The sequence below is a fragment of the Canis lupus genome, chromosome 2 (genome assembly GCF_003254725.2).
Source record: "Canis lupus dingo isolate Sandy chromosome 2, ASM325472v2, whole genome shotgun sequence".
In the NCBI taxonomy this organism is placed as follows: domain Eukaryota; kingdom Metazoa; phylum Chordata; class Mammalia; order Carnivora; family Canidae; genus Canis; species Canis lupus.
In genome coordinates this window covers 40273474-40288520 of record NC_064244.1, presented here as the reverse complement: position 1 = coordinate 40288520, position 15047 = coordinate 40273474, and the positions used below count along the sequence as shown (strand labels likewise).

Below are 15047 nucleotides of genomic sequence, written 5' to 3'. Positions count from 1 at the left end.
TGTGTTAGGCAAATAAATAAAAATATACGAAGCAAAAGACTGAGACATCAATAATATTGTAAATAGGCAATTTTGCCCACCATTCTTGTAGTTGAGTGGTGCCTTCAGTTCATTTCCGTGACCTTAGACTTCTCAAATGTGGGAGCATCCCACAGTTATGTTATTCCAGGCTACAAAGGCATGTATAATTGGTTCCACGTTTTGGTTCATCTGATACTGGCTGAAAATGGGACCAAAAACAAAAGACAAAACCAAAACAAACCCCCAAATGGTGAGCTGTTTCATTCCTGAAAGGTGGCTCACTGCACTGGGCTTCACTAAGAGAAGATACGTACCACAGTGTGGGTAATTTAAGGGATTTTCCAAGTGTAAATTTTACTATCTTCCAAATTCACCTCCCATTCTATTTAGACTGTAACCTCTGCATAGAAAAGGTGTAGCAGTACTGTGCTACGAAGTGGACATGGTCTCAACGTGACCGTGATCGTATTATTTTCTGATCCTCTCCAGACACAGGTCTCTGATAAGAGGACAATTAGCCTCAAGGAACATACTTCCTAGAAGAACGTGAGCAGTATGCTAATAACTGCTTCACAACTGACTTGTCGGGGGGGGGGGGGGAACCCTGATTTGAAGCAATTGTCCATTACCATGGTGTAAATATTGCCAATATTTACTGCTCATCACCAATCTCAGCTGCCCAGCTTCACATCACTGTCTGGGGTGATGGGAAAGATGTGCTCCCAAGGCTCTTGCTAGCTGACGCACGCTGATACCGTGTGCTGACTCCAGAATACCACTGGAAGGCCTCATAAATCTGTGTCACCCCTAATTTCCCGTTCATTTCTCCCTGATTGAATTCCTTCTCTCTCTTCAATAAGATGTGGGGATCCTGACCTCTCTGTGAACTTCCCTGGCTCTGAAGAGCCTCACTCAATCACCCACCTACCAGTGTCCATTTGCCCACGTGTCACAGTGTAGTTAGGAGGGGTGGAAAAAGAAATCTGCATCTAAATATTCCTTTTAAAATCAAGATAAAGGCTGTGTCGAATAACAGAATGGTAGCAGGAAAAAGGTAGCACAGAGCTCCTCTAGTATAACCCTCTCATTTTAGATGAATAAACTGTGAAGCAGTTAAGCAGTTAAGCAGTGGGGAAGTGGACTTGCTGGAGGCCACGTGGTTAATTAGTGGTGAAAGTAGGTCCCAGGTGCCTGGGACTCTGTCTCCATCCTGCTGCCTCCTCCCAAAGGCATTCATACACATTTTCTAAGGTGTGTGTGGTGTGGAGAGGTGAGAACTACTGTCAACAATTCCTGGCTGAAGTGGCAGGAAGTGTCCCAAGCAGAAGAGGGGGAGGACTTCACTCATTATTCTGGCCGTTCTCTTCTTGTGGGTCTTTGGTTTGTTCCAGAGCTAGGTTAGCTGGTCTTTTAGTAAAGTCCCTTTTTACTCTAAAAAGAAAAAAAGGAAAGAAAAAACAACACCAGGGCTTATTGTTAAAAAGACAAATGATTTTAAGCTTTGAAGTGATAGAATTAAGCCCAACAACTGAGAAAGGGGCGGGAGTCCAGGAAACCATCTTTAATGTGTCACTGATTTTAAGTGTTTGAGTCTCCTTCCTCTGCCCTTCCTTGAAACGGAAACTTGATGCTAAGCTAATTCACGTATTGCAGGTTTTGAAATCTCAGACAGAAAAAGAAAAAAAAAAGGGCTGAATTTTCCAATTTTCCCCATTACGGATATGTATATATCATTTTTGATATTAGAAAAAATTTAAAAATGTTAATCTCTGAAGGCTCTGCCAGTAAAGTCTGGCTCAAACATTCCATCGTTTGCTGGGCTACTGTTGAACCAGGGCTTACTTACTTTTCTCTGTTGAAAATGATGAACTCCTTCTGGACAGACTCCAGATGCTCTTGGAGAAGGCACGTCTTCCAGGGGAACAGGTGGGGGTGGGGGGGGGGAGAGAGATGCGGTTAGCAGACCGGTGGGGACCCTCGGACATTCAGCAACCTACTGTCTGTTCACTGATGGGCTCAGATCTAAGAAGCACCAGTTGATCTTCACAATGGACACTGGAAATGTGTGGCAGGAGGCCCCAATTAGAGTAAGAGGGGAACAAATAAGAAACCACAAGAGGATAAAATATGTCACCTCTGCTCCCCACAATGAGGAAGGCTTGGGTTATGATGTCTTCCAGCCACTCAGCCCATGAAGAAACAACGGCCTAAAGGTGTGTGGGGGTGAGGGTTTATTGAGCTGGTTACCTACTGGGTAGTCATCTCCTGGCCCTCCTGTGAATGGTTTGGGGGCTCTCCTTGGGCCTAATTGGGGCCTCTCCTTGGTCCTAATTTGGGGCTCTCCTTGGGCCTTGAGCTCTGGTGGAACATTCCCCTCAATGACTGTATGGGGTTGATTAACTGTACCTCAGGCGCAGTGAGCAGGATCTTCTGCATTTGTGGCTTTCTCACAGACCCTGCTTTGACTCTACTGTCCAGCTTTCACCATCTCTCTTGACTCCCCCATCATAATGGGAAAATTTAACCTCAAAGCAGTGATAATCACCAGGCCTGGGCCAGTGTCAGACCCAGGTCATGTTTTACAAGTCTGCGACTTGTGTAAATACTTCCAAATGACTTCTGATGAAAAAGTATGGCCCGAGGAAAAGATATTTATTCATTCGTTAAAAAAAAAAAAAATCTAGGAATTGGGAAATAGTAGGTCTTCAAGTACTGAAGAGATTTCTTTCCTGAGTGAATGTTTAGGTGATACAAGAGGCAAATAAAAAGGAGAGGACATTTCAGAGGAGCGGGGAGGGAGCAAAACAAAAGAGAGAAACAGGACTCTGCTACACTTACTCTTATTCTCAGAATGGGGTATTTGTAACCCTCAGGATTTCTAGTATCAGTCACGGGGGACATGAAACTATGGGATAAATATAATCCGATTGAGCTTCTTGACAGCAGCTTTACCAAGATTTTTATTTAAAACATTTATGTATTTATATAGATAAAAAATATAATATATATAAAATATATAGCTTATACACTGGGTTCTTAGAAATATCTTTATCAGAAGTGTTGTTTTCCCCCTAGTTTTACTGAGATATAATTGGTATTCAGCCCTGTATAAGTTCAAGGTGTACAGCATAATGACTTGATTTTCATATATTGCGAAATAATTACCATGACAGGGTCAGTTAACACCTATTGTCATATGGATTAAAAAAGAAAAAAGAAAAAAATGGTTTTTCCTTTTGGTGAGAACTCCTAGGATTTACTGTCTCAACACCTTTCTGTAGATCATACAGCCATCATGTTGGACTTTTACATCCCTGGTACTTATTTATCTCTGAAAGTTTGTACCTTTTGACCATCTGCCTCCAATTACTCAAACCCCACCCAACCCCACCCCCCGCCTCTGGTTACCCCAAATGTGATCTCTTTTTCTATGGGTTTGTTGCTTGGTTTGATTCCACACATAATTGAGATCCCACAGTATTTGTCATTCTGTCGGACTTATTTCACTTAGCATGACACCCTCACGGTCCATCCATGTTGTTGCAAATGGCAAGATTTCCTTCTTTTTAAAGGAATATTAGTTATTCCTCTGTGTGTGTGTGTGTGTGTGTAAGTGAGCAAACCACAACTTCATCCATCCATCCATCGATGTTTCCATGCCTTGGCTATTGTAAATAATGCTGCAGGGAACATAGAAGGGCAGATATCCCGTCAACACGGTAATTTTATTTCTTTTCAATATATCCCCAGAAGTGGAATTGCTGAATCATATGGTAGTTTTAGATTTAATTTTTGGAGGAACCTCCATAATGCTTACCATAGTGGCTGTACCAATTTACATTTCCACCAATAGTGTATAAAGGTTCATTTTTCTCCACATCCTTGACAAAATTTGGCATTTCTTGTCTTTTTGATGATGGCTGTTCTCTCAGGTGTGTGGTGATAATCTTATTGTGGTTTTGATTTGCATTTCTCTGATGTTTAATAATGTTGAGCACCTTTTTGTGTACTTTTTAGCCTTCATATATCTTCTTTGGGAAGATGTCTATTCAGATCCTTTGCCCATTTATTGATTGGATTATTTGGGGTCTGTTTGGATTTTTGTTTTTGTTTTTGTTTTGTTTTGCTTTTGAGTTGTATGAGTTTCATACATTTTGGATAACAACACCTTATCAGATACATGATTTGCAAATATTTTTTTCCATTTTATAAGTTGTCTTTTTATTGAAGCAGTCCTACTTGTTTTTTTTTTCTTTTAAATTTTGTTCATAGTGTTTTAGGCGTTATATCCAAAAAGTCATTGCCAAGGACATTGTCAAGGAGCTTTGTTCCTACCTTTTCTTCTAGGAGTTTTATGGTTTCTAGCATTACGTTTAAGTCTTTAATCCATTTTGAGTTAATTAGAGGGAGTTAATTTTTGTAAGATATAGGGGTCTAGTTTCATTTTTTTTTACATGTGAATGTCCAATTTTCCCAGCACCATTTATTGAGGAGACTGTCTTTTCTCCATTGAATATTCTTGGCTTCCTTGTCAAGTATTGGTTGATGGTACTTGTATGGGTTTATTTCTGGACCCTTCATTCTATTCCCTTGATCTATGTGTCTGTATAGCTTGAAAAAAGGACATATGATGCTTCCTGCTTTGTCCTTGTTTCTCAAGATTGCTTTGCCTATTTGGGGTCTTTGGTGGTGCCATATAGATATTATGATTTCTTTTGTTCTTCTTCTGTAAAAATCTCATTGGAATTTTGATAGGGATTGCACTGAATCTATAGATAGATGGCTTTGAGTAATCAGACATTTTAGCAATATTAATTCTTCCATTCCATGAATACAGGATTTATTTCCATTTATATATGTTGTCTTTCATTTCTTTCATCATTGTTTTGTCTTTCATCCTGTTTTTCAGGACAAATGTCTTTTACTTCCTTGGTTAAATTCATTCCTAAGTATTTTATTGTTTTTTGATGCTTTTGTAAGTGGGATTTTTTTCAGATAACTCATTGTTAGAATATAGAAATGCTACTATATGATAATTTTGTATCCTGCAATTTTACTGACTTCATTGATTAGATCCAACAGTTTTTTAGCGAAGTCTTTAGGATTTTCTATATTTAAAATCATGTCATCTTCAAATAAGCAATTTTACTTCTTCCTTTCCAATTTTGATGCCTTTTATATCTTTTTTGTTGCTTGATTGCTCTGACTAGGACTTCAGTGCTATGCTGAATAGAAGTGATGAGAATGGGGACCCATGACTTGTTCCTGATCTTAGAAGAAAAGCTTTCAGTATTTCATCACTCAGTATGATATTAGTTGTGGGCTTGATATATATGGACTTTATTAAGTTGAGATATGTTCCTTCTATATCTAATTTCTTATGACTTCTTTTCATGCTGGATGTTGAATTTTGTCAAATGCTTTTTCTATGTCTCTTGAGATGATATGATTTTTCTCTTTCACTTCTGTCAATGTGATCTATCGTGTTCATTGATTTGCATATGTTGAGCCATCTCCATACACATTCCAGGGATATATCCTACTTGACCATAGTGAATGATCCTTTTAACGTACTGCTGAATTTGGTTTGCTAGTATTTTATTGAGAGTTTTTGCATCTGTATTCCTCAGGATATTGACCTGGAGTTTCCTTTGCTTTTCCTGTCTTTTTCTGGCATTGGTATCAGGGTAATGCTAAGCTCATAAAATGAGTTTGGGGGTGTCCCCTCCTTTTTGATTGTTTTGGAAGAGTTTGAGAAGAAATAGTGTTTATTCTTCTCTAAATGTATGGGAAAACTCACTATGGTTTCACTGGTGGACTTTTCTTCATTGGGAGATTTTTGACTACTGAATCAAATTCCTTACTAGTAATTGGTCTTTTCAGATCTTTAATTTTTTCCTGATTCAGAATTGGTAGGTTGTATGTTACTAAGAATTTTTCTTAGTAAAAAAACACCCCATCTTTTCTAGGTTGTCCAGTTTGTTTGTATATAGTTGTTCACAGTGGTTTCTTAAGTTCCTTAGCATTTCTGTGCTATCAGCTGTAATGTCTCCTCTGTCATTTATATTTTATTGATTTGGGTCCTCTCTCTTTTTTCCTTGGTTAATTGAACTAAAGGTTTTTTTCTTTTTTTTAGTATAGTTCACAAGGTGTTTTTATTTTAACATTTGATGTATTACATAAAATATAAATATATATACATAAAAGATTATACAATATTTTTACATATATAATATTTTATGTTTATATATGTATATATGTTTATGTATTATATATCATATATTAACAAAACATATAAACATACACAAAATTTTGTATTATAAAATATATGTAAAAATACTGTGTAATATATTTATATACATGTTTATATATGCTATAAACATATATGTTTATATAAAATATATATAAACACACATAAACACATATAAAGCTATAGATACATATATGGACATTTGAAATGTTACTTAAAATATAACATGAGAAATATTTAAAATATTAACACTTAAAATATGTTTAACATTAAAAATCAAGATTATAATAAACTAAAATACAGAAATGCATGTGAATTTGTTTCTCTATCACCTAATCCTGTGTTACCTAAAGATATCAAATAGATACTCAGGGAGGAGTTTGTGATATGGCACTGTCAACCCCATGAGTTCCACCCCTGGTCCTTGAAGTGTTCACATTCAACATGTTTTCTTTCCTTTACTTTAGATGAAAAAGTTTTAAGAAGTTTAGTGACATGGATAAGTCAACAACAGTAGCCAAAAAGAAAAGATGAAGGAAAGGAGCAGGAGGCAAGGAGTATGGAGGGATGAATGGGTCTTATCTGACTGAGAAGGAAAGGATTGGTTAGAACTCTTTGAACCTAATTCTCAGGGATGAGCAGAGCAAACAGCTATTGCTATTCCTATTTTTTTTATATATAAGGGAATAAATGCTTACAAAGGATACATGAGTTAATGTTTAAATCATTACGTTTATGGCGCCTGGGTGGCTCCGCGGTTGACCGTCTGCCTTTGGCCCAGCGTGTGATCCTGGGGTGCCGGGATGGAGTCTCTCATAGGGCTTCCTGCAGGGAGCCTACTTCTCCCTCTGCCTCTCTCTCTGTGTGTCTCTCATGAATAAATAAATAAATAAAATCTTTAAAAAAATCATTACATTTAAAAGAATCATATAGGTATTTGGTAAGTAACCAGAACACACACTGCCTCATTTGGTCATGACAGGAAGTATTCACAAGAGATGATAGCTCTCACTGGAGGGAGAGGACATGTACTCTCTAATAGATTGTTTTCTTAAAGATTTTACTTATTTATTCATGGGAGACACAGAGAGGCAGCGACACAGGCAGAGGGAGAAGCAGGCTCCCTTCAGGGAGCCCGATAGGGCACTCGATCCCAGGACTCCGGGATCACGCCCTGAACCAAGGGCAGACGCTCAATCACTAAGCTACCCCGGTGCCCCTCTCTAACAGATTTTAAATACTCTATCAAAGATCAACTTACCAGTATGCTAGTTGTATTAGCGTTGACTGTTCAACATGTAGAAACCATCATGCAGATAGTTACACACCCCACATTCCATCTTCTTAACAAGATCATTCTACCTCTTTCTTATGTTTATTATAAGTTTAGAGCATTTCAAGCATGCCCCTTTCTGCTCAGTACTCACTAATGCAATTCGTTTCTTAGTCTAGAAACACACAGACCTTCTTAACGGTGGGTTAAAAAAGTCTACATGATTACCAGATGAAAAGAAGAGAATGTTCCCTCTCTCTTACAGCTACAGATAAGAAATCTTCATCATTAAGACAAAACAAAAACAACATAAAAAACTGATTCTGGCAGATATTCCTAAGAAAGTCTCTTGGAGGACTTTTGGACTTCAGAGGTTGTTAATAAGCCCTGTGAAAATAAATTCTGTCCTCTAGTGTGTCTATGATATCAAGTGGATCTCTTCCTTAATAAGCTATGGGCCTGGTGATAGGCCCACATTTATATCCCTTCCCCTTAAGATGTAAATATCTACATAGATTACCTTTACAAGTTGAGAAGTCACCTAAGGCATGACTCCCCTCACCTCTTTTCCTGCACGAAAAAGTTAAAAAACAAAAACAAAGCATCTCTACTAGAGCTACACATATTTATGTAAGTATATGCAGAAATATATGTGTATGTGCCAAATATATATTCTATAAATATCAAATATATAAAATAAGATATATGAAAAATATTATAAGAGGTTTTATTTTTCCATACACAAAATTGGCACTGTAGGGCTTTCCCCATTAATAAAGCTTTTTAGTATATACTTATATGCCCACAGAATAAATATATTTTGTAAATTATCTTTCTTGCCCTAGTATCTCTTAAAACAATTTTTTAAGAGAGTAAGTGAGGAGTGGGTGGGGCAGAGGGAGAAGGAAAGAGAGAATCTAAAGCAGACTTCACATCCAGAGTGGAGCCTGATGTGGGGCTTGATCTCTCAACCCTGAGATCATGACCTGAGCTGAAATCAAGAGTTGAATGCTTAATTGACTGAACCTCCAGACACCCCTCTTAAAACAATTTAACCAAAACAAACTGACCAGATAAAACACAGGTAAGTAGGTTTGTAGGATATTTAAAGTACATCTTTAAATGAAAATGATGGCTCTATTAATACAATTAATTGGGCTAAAAAATTATATTGAAAACTGCCATTTTAATGAAATGCAAAATAAGAAAGGAGATGAAATGTGGAGAAGGAGAAGATAAGCCAATGGGTTTATCTTGCACAAAAAAATTTGTGCAAATTTTTTTCCAAGCTGGAAACAGGGTTTAAAGATTGAAGGAGTTGTAGGAGACTCTGCATTATCACTAAAATGATCACACTTGGATTATTGATATCTTTTCCAGGTTTGTGGCTCGATTAGAATTTTCTTGTCAATACTTGCATCTTTTCTAATATGGTGCCTAAGCAGTGATGAATCAGATCCCAGAGCAGCATGGTGACTCTTAGCTACAGTGGGACAGAACTGGAGGCTAAGATACAACTAACAACATATCTTAGTTGTAACTAAGATACAACTAGCATCAATAATAGTGGCTATTATTGATACTCTTGTTAGAGTTGGCTAGAAGAATAGGATGCCTTGGGGTGTGTCTCTGGATGAAGGGGCAGAGGATGGGCAGTGGAACAGGCCTCTTGAACACAGCATGGGTGGGTATTTCCTACTATTGGCAACCATCTGCCATTTAATTTCTTTTGAAATAATGAAGGCATTTCTATACTCTCCGGATATACCACTCCTGAAATGGCCTTATCCTTTGTTTTCTGCATGGCCACCTCTATTCAATCTAGAGGAACCAGATCAAATGTTTCCTCTTCTGGAAATCCTGTCCTGGACCCTCTCTCAGGACCAACGAATAATTCCCAGAGCACTTTGTACTCTAAGGGCAGCAATGACTAGCAAGTTGGAGACATTTCCTGACATAGCCACCACTTTATAATCGTGTATTGAATAAATGAACAATAAATGAATGAACATGGTAATACCATAATGAGTTGCCAAGATTGATCCTCACATTTTAAAAACCTTGATGTCAAAGAGTAGATAAGAGTACCGTTTTGAGGTTCACGAGCTTCCTAATTCTTCTTTGGGGGAATACTAACCTTTATTTTGAAGCAAAATAATTTTTATTTTTAAACCTAGGGTACCAGATTTAGAGGAACTAGAACAGAATTATTAGAGCAGGCAGTTCCAGGCTCTCATCAACAGAAACAAAAAACAAGCAGAAACTGTCGGAGCTAACTTTGTCAGAATGCTGGAAAGCAGTCAAAGGTTTTTTAACAACCAAGGAAACACTAAATCAAGAAAAAAAGCAACTTAAAAAATGCTCCTGGGGTTCAAGGAAATCTCTGTCAAAATATTAGCTAAACACAAGCTAACATAACAGGAACTGCAGGGATGACACATGACAAGGAATACAGTGTTTGCAAAAGTAGTTTGTCAAAGTTACTTTAAAAAAGACAAGTACTGCCTTCAACAATTAAAAAAGAGCAAACCCTACAAAAGGAGAGAATCTGATTTCTAGATTTACTGCATTATAATATTCAAATGTCAAGTTTTCAACAACAAAATCACAAGGCCCATTCAAAGGAATTACCCCTAAGGATGCCCAAACGTTGGATTTACTAAACAGAGACTCTATTATTATTATTAATTTTAAAGATTCTATTTATTTGTTCACAATAGAGAGAGAGAGAGGGAGGCAGAGACACAGGCAGAGGGAGAAGCAGGCTCCATGCCGGGAGCCCGACATGGGACTCGATCCCAGGACTCCAGGATCGCTCCCTTGGCCAAAGGCAGGGGCCAAACCACCGAGCCACCCAGGGATCCCCTATTTTTTTTAAAGATTTATTTATTTACCTTAGAGTGAGAGAGCTGAGCAGGAGGGGCAGAGGGAGAGGGAGAATCTCCAGCAGACCCCAATGCAGAGCTCAATCTCACAACCCTGAGATCACGACCTGAGCGGAAACCAAGAGTTGGACACTTAACTGATTGAGCCACCCGGGTACCCTGAAACAGAGACGTTAAAATAACTATCCTAAATATGCTAAAAAATGTAAAAGAAACCGTGGAAGGAAACCATATGTTAGGGTATAAAACAGTCTCAATACATTTTGAAAGATTAAAACCATGCAAATTATCTTCTCTGACCACAACAGAATGAAGCTAGAAATCAACAACAGAAGGAAAATTGGAAAATTCACAAATATGTGAAAATTAAATAACAAACTCTTCACCATTGTGTCAAAACTATCACCAGAACTTCAAGATAAATAAACAAAAAAACCCAACCTACTAAAACTTAGGGGATGCAGGGAAGGCAGTAATCAGAGAGAATTTTAGCTGTAAACGTCTACCTTAGAAAGGAATATCCCAAATCAATAACCTAACTTCATACCTTGAAGACTTAGAAAAAGAAAAGCAGACTAAACCCAAAGCTAGCAGAAGGAAGAGAATAATAAAGATGAGAGCAGAGACAAATGAAATAGAGAAGAGAAAAACAACAGACATAATCGCACCAAAAGCTGGTTCTTTGAAAAGATGAACAAGACTGACAAATGTTTAGCCATATGTAAGGAAAAAAAAGAAAAGATGCAAATAACTAAAATCATAAATCAAAGTGGAGACATGACTTTCAACCTTACCTTATAGAAATAGAAAAACAGGGTGAACAACTGTATATCAACAATAAGATCTAGATGCAATGAACAACTTTCTAGAAAAAGAAATGATTATGCTGACTTCAGAAGAAATATAAAATCTCAACAGACTTGTAACAAGTAAAGAGTAATCTACAAGTAAAAATCTGTAAGAAGAAACATTCCAACAAAGGAAAGTCCAGGACCAGATGACTTCAGCAGTAAATTCTACCAAACGTTTAAAAAAGAGATAACACCAATCTTTCTCAAAATCATTCGGGGGGAAAAAAAAACAGAAGAGGAGGGAACACTTTCTAACTCATTCTATGGCCCAGCTTCACCCCAATACCAAAACACCTAAAGACATCAAAAGAGAAGAAAATTACAGGACAATGCTCATTATGAATGTAGAAGAATCTTCGACAACATCCTAGCAAACCAAGTCCAACAGCATATTAAAAGATTATGCACAATGAAAAAGTGGGATTTATCCCAGGAGTGTGAGAATGATTCAACATAAGAAAACCAGCCAACATCACACATCACATTAATAGAACTAAGAAAAGGAAAATGTGCAAGATTATCTCATTTGACTCAGAAAAGGCATTTGGCAAAATTCAAAACCCTTCATGATGAAAACACTAAAAAGCCGAGAAATATAAATGGTACTTCTTCAATAAGATAAAAGGCCTTTATAAAAAAACTCACAGTTAAAAAAACTCACAGCTAACACAATACTTAATGGGAAAAGGTATTTCCCCTAAGATCGGAAAAAAGGCAAAGACGTTTGCTTTTACTATTGTTATCAACAGTGCACTGGAATTTCTAGCCAGAGCAGTCACGGAAAGAAACAAATTAAAGGCATCTACAATGTAAAGATAGGAGTAAAATTATACTTATATGCAGATGACATGGTCTTATATATAGAAAAATCCCAGAGAATCCACAAGGAAGCTGTAGAGCTAATAGAGCTAATAGATGAGCTCAGCAAAGTTGCAGCATACAGAATCAGCAGAGAAAAATTGGTTCTGTTTCTACACACTAGGTCTTAACAATCCACTAAAAAGAAAAATAATAATTCCATTTCCATAGTTTCTGAAAGAATAAAATACGTAAGAATAAGTTAAACCAAGGAGGTGAAAAATCTGTACTCTCAAAAGAACAGAACATTGCTGAGAGAAATTAAAGATAAATGGGGTTTGGGGTAACAAATAATTTTGGAATTGAATAGCGGTGGTGGCTGTATAACATCGTGAATATACTTCATGCCACTGAATTGTACGCTTAAAAATGGTTAAAGTGGGAAATTTTGTGTTCTATATACTGTACCTAAATAAAATTTTTTTTACCTCAATAAAATTTTAAAAACAAAACAAAAAGGTCAAGCAATGTACACTTTCCTGATTAGAGATGGAAGGGCCTGTTTTTATCATTGGCAAAGCCACTTCCTGGTAAATGATCCTGAGGTTGATAGGAGGCCTGGAAGAAAGGGGGAAGCAGTGGGTGATGGTAGAAAATGCTAGAGTCTGTACTGCTGGTAAGTGGTTCGTGGCCTTTCACATCAGGAGGGAAGCTTCCTGGGGCCCGGTGTTGGGAAAGAAGTAGGGCAGGAGTGGACCCCAGGAAGATGCTGGTGGGGCAACATGACTTTGTAACTCTCGGCAGAGCGATGCCTAATTTTCCCTGTCTGGTTACAAGATTTCCTTTCCTTCCAATATGCTGAACCTCTTGTTTATGAGCCTCTACTGTATTCAGGCACTTGTTGGGGTTCCATGAAGATACTGGTGGGTAAGACCTGGTCTTCCCCCACAAGGAGCCTTCGTTTTAGTGGGATAGGAAAAGAAGTGCAAACACATAAATATGTGTAAATTATGTTAATATCATGAAGGCATTAAAAATTGAGGCTGAGAAAGTGTGCAGGAGCGAAGGGACCTTCTCTTCAGCAAATGGCATTTAAGGTGTAAAGGATGACAGGAAAGCCCCTGTGTGAAGACCTGAGAGTGGAACATAGAAGAAAAAGGGAAGAGCCAGGGTCCTAAAGAAAAGTGAAACCTATAGGCCTTGAGGGTCAGGTGGTTAGAGGATTTTGAGTGAGGGCAAGGATGATCCAGCACGAGGATGGCTGGGGAGAGGACACGGACCAGGTAGAGGGTGGTGGGCCCGGTAGGAAGTCATTCACAAATCACCGTCATCACCGAAACTTTAGAACATTTATAATAAAGATGAGCTCTTGGTCTTGGCTACGTTCTGGGGCCTGTTCGCCGAGGAGCCCGTGCGGGCAAGCGCTACAGGTGCAAAGCAAGAGCAAGTCTGGAGGAGCCAGTGGGTTCCGACGCGCAGAACTGACCGTGAGGAGGCTGAAGGGAGAAGCCACAGGCGCGGTGAGGGGCGGGGAGGGGTGTCTGTGCCACAGCGCAGCACCCCTTGGAAGGTGGTAGAAAGTACTCGAGGGCGGGCCTCTGGCAAGGGGCCCCTTCTATGACCAACGTGGGGAAACTGTGAAAGTACAGTGTTCCTGGAGGACTAGAGAAATGAGGGATATCGAGCATGTTTGTTTGTTTGCAGAACTACCAGTTGGTGTGTCTTCCGGGAAATTGTACAATTTGAAGTGAGAGCTGGAGGGGGGCACTAGCTGCATGGAGTTGGCGGCAGAGCGAGGGGTCCGCAGTGAAGGGTCACGGCTCTGCTGTGACCCAGAGCTGCCTGGGTGCTCAGCGACTGTGCACACACAGAAGGGTGTGGGGTGCTGAGGGGTCCTCCCCCCAGAAGCTCCCAGGCCTGGGCCTGGGCCTGGGCCTGTCATCAGGAGGAGGCCCACGCCCGCTCACCTGAGAGGAATCACATTTCCTCATCTCCTTCTCCTTCTTCGCCAGACGCTTCTTTTTCTTGTGAAGAGGCTTGGACTCCAGAATCATTTCTTCGAGTTCAAAGGTGGGGTCGCAATTCAGCCTGCCTTTCTGCAAGAAAGACCGGTTGGCTCAGTCCTCGCATGTGGGGTCACTCTACAAATGCCCCGGAATCCCACCTATTTGGACAGAGCGGCCTGCACAGGGGCTGCGCTTCCTCCCCTGAGAGGACTGGCGGCCGTGCTGGCTTTCAGGCTCCTTTATTTTATTTTATTTTATTTTATTTTATTTTATTTTATTTTATTTTATTTTATTATTTTTTACTTTTTTAAAGTTGGTATTCAACTTACCAACATATAGCATATCACCCAGTGCTCATCCTGTCAAGTGCCCCCCTCAGGGCCCGTCACCCAGTCACCCTGTCCCCCCACCCACCCCCCTTTCCACTACCCCTTGTGCATTTCCCAGAGTTAGGAGTCTCTCATGTTCTGTCTCCGTCTCTGATATTTCCCACTCGTTTTTTCTCCTTTCCCCTTTATTCCCCTTCACTATTTTTTATATTCCCCAAATGAATGAGACCATATAATGTTTGTCCTTCTCCTATTGACTTACTTCACTCAGCATCATACCCTCCAGTTCCATCCACGTCAAAGCAGATGGTGGGTATTTGTCATATCTAATGTCTGAGTAAAGCCATCAGTGTGATAGATCACATCAACAAGAGAAAAAACAAGAACCATATGATCCTCTCAATAGATGCAGAGAAAGCATTTGACAAAACACAGCATCCATTCCTGATCAAAACTCTTCAGAGTGTAGGGATAGAGGGAACATTCCTCGACATCTTAAAAGCCATCTATGAAAAGCCCACAGCAAATATAATTCTCAATGGGGAAGCACTGGGAGCCTTTCCCCTAAGATCAGGAACAAGACAGGGATGTCCACTCTCACCACTGCTGTTCAACATAGTACTGGAAGTCCTAG

The 15047-nt window shown here is 39.1% G+C and overlaps 1 protein-coding gene across 3 annotated transcripts in view; it reads right to left on the bottom strand.

Annotated features, from left to right (window-relative positions):
• Positions 1 to 1155: 1155 nt before the first annotated feature.
• STK32A (serine/threonine kinase 32A) overlaps positions 1156 to 15047 on the bottom strand; it is a 127985-nt gene continuing 114093 nt past the window's right edge. For 2 of the 3 annotated variants that reach the window (XM_025447652.3, XM_035713554.2), the window contains exons 11-13: positions 14046 to 14174; positions 1868 to 1932; positions 1156 to 1452 (exon numbers count right to left, since the gene is read on the bottom strand). In XM_025447652.3, coding sequence (XP_025303437.3) covers positions 1362 to 1452; positions 1868 to 1932; positions 14046 to 14174 — 285 coding nt within the window. In that variant the 3' untranslated portion in view covers positions 1156 to 1361. Of the gene's footprint in view, positions 1453 to 1867; positions 1933 to 6454; positions 13575 to 14045; positions 14175 to 15047 lie in introns of those variants that run through there. The other variant, XM_035713556.2, reaches the window with a different exon arrangement.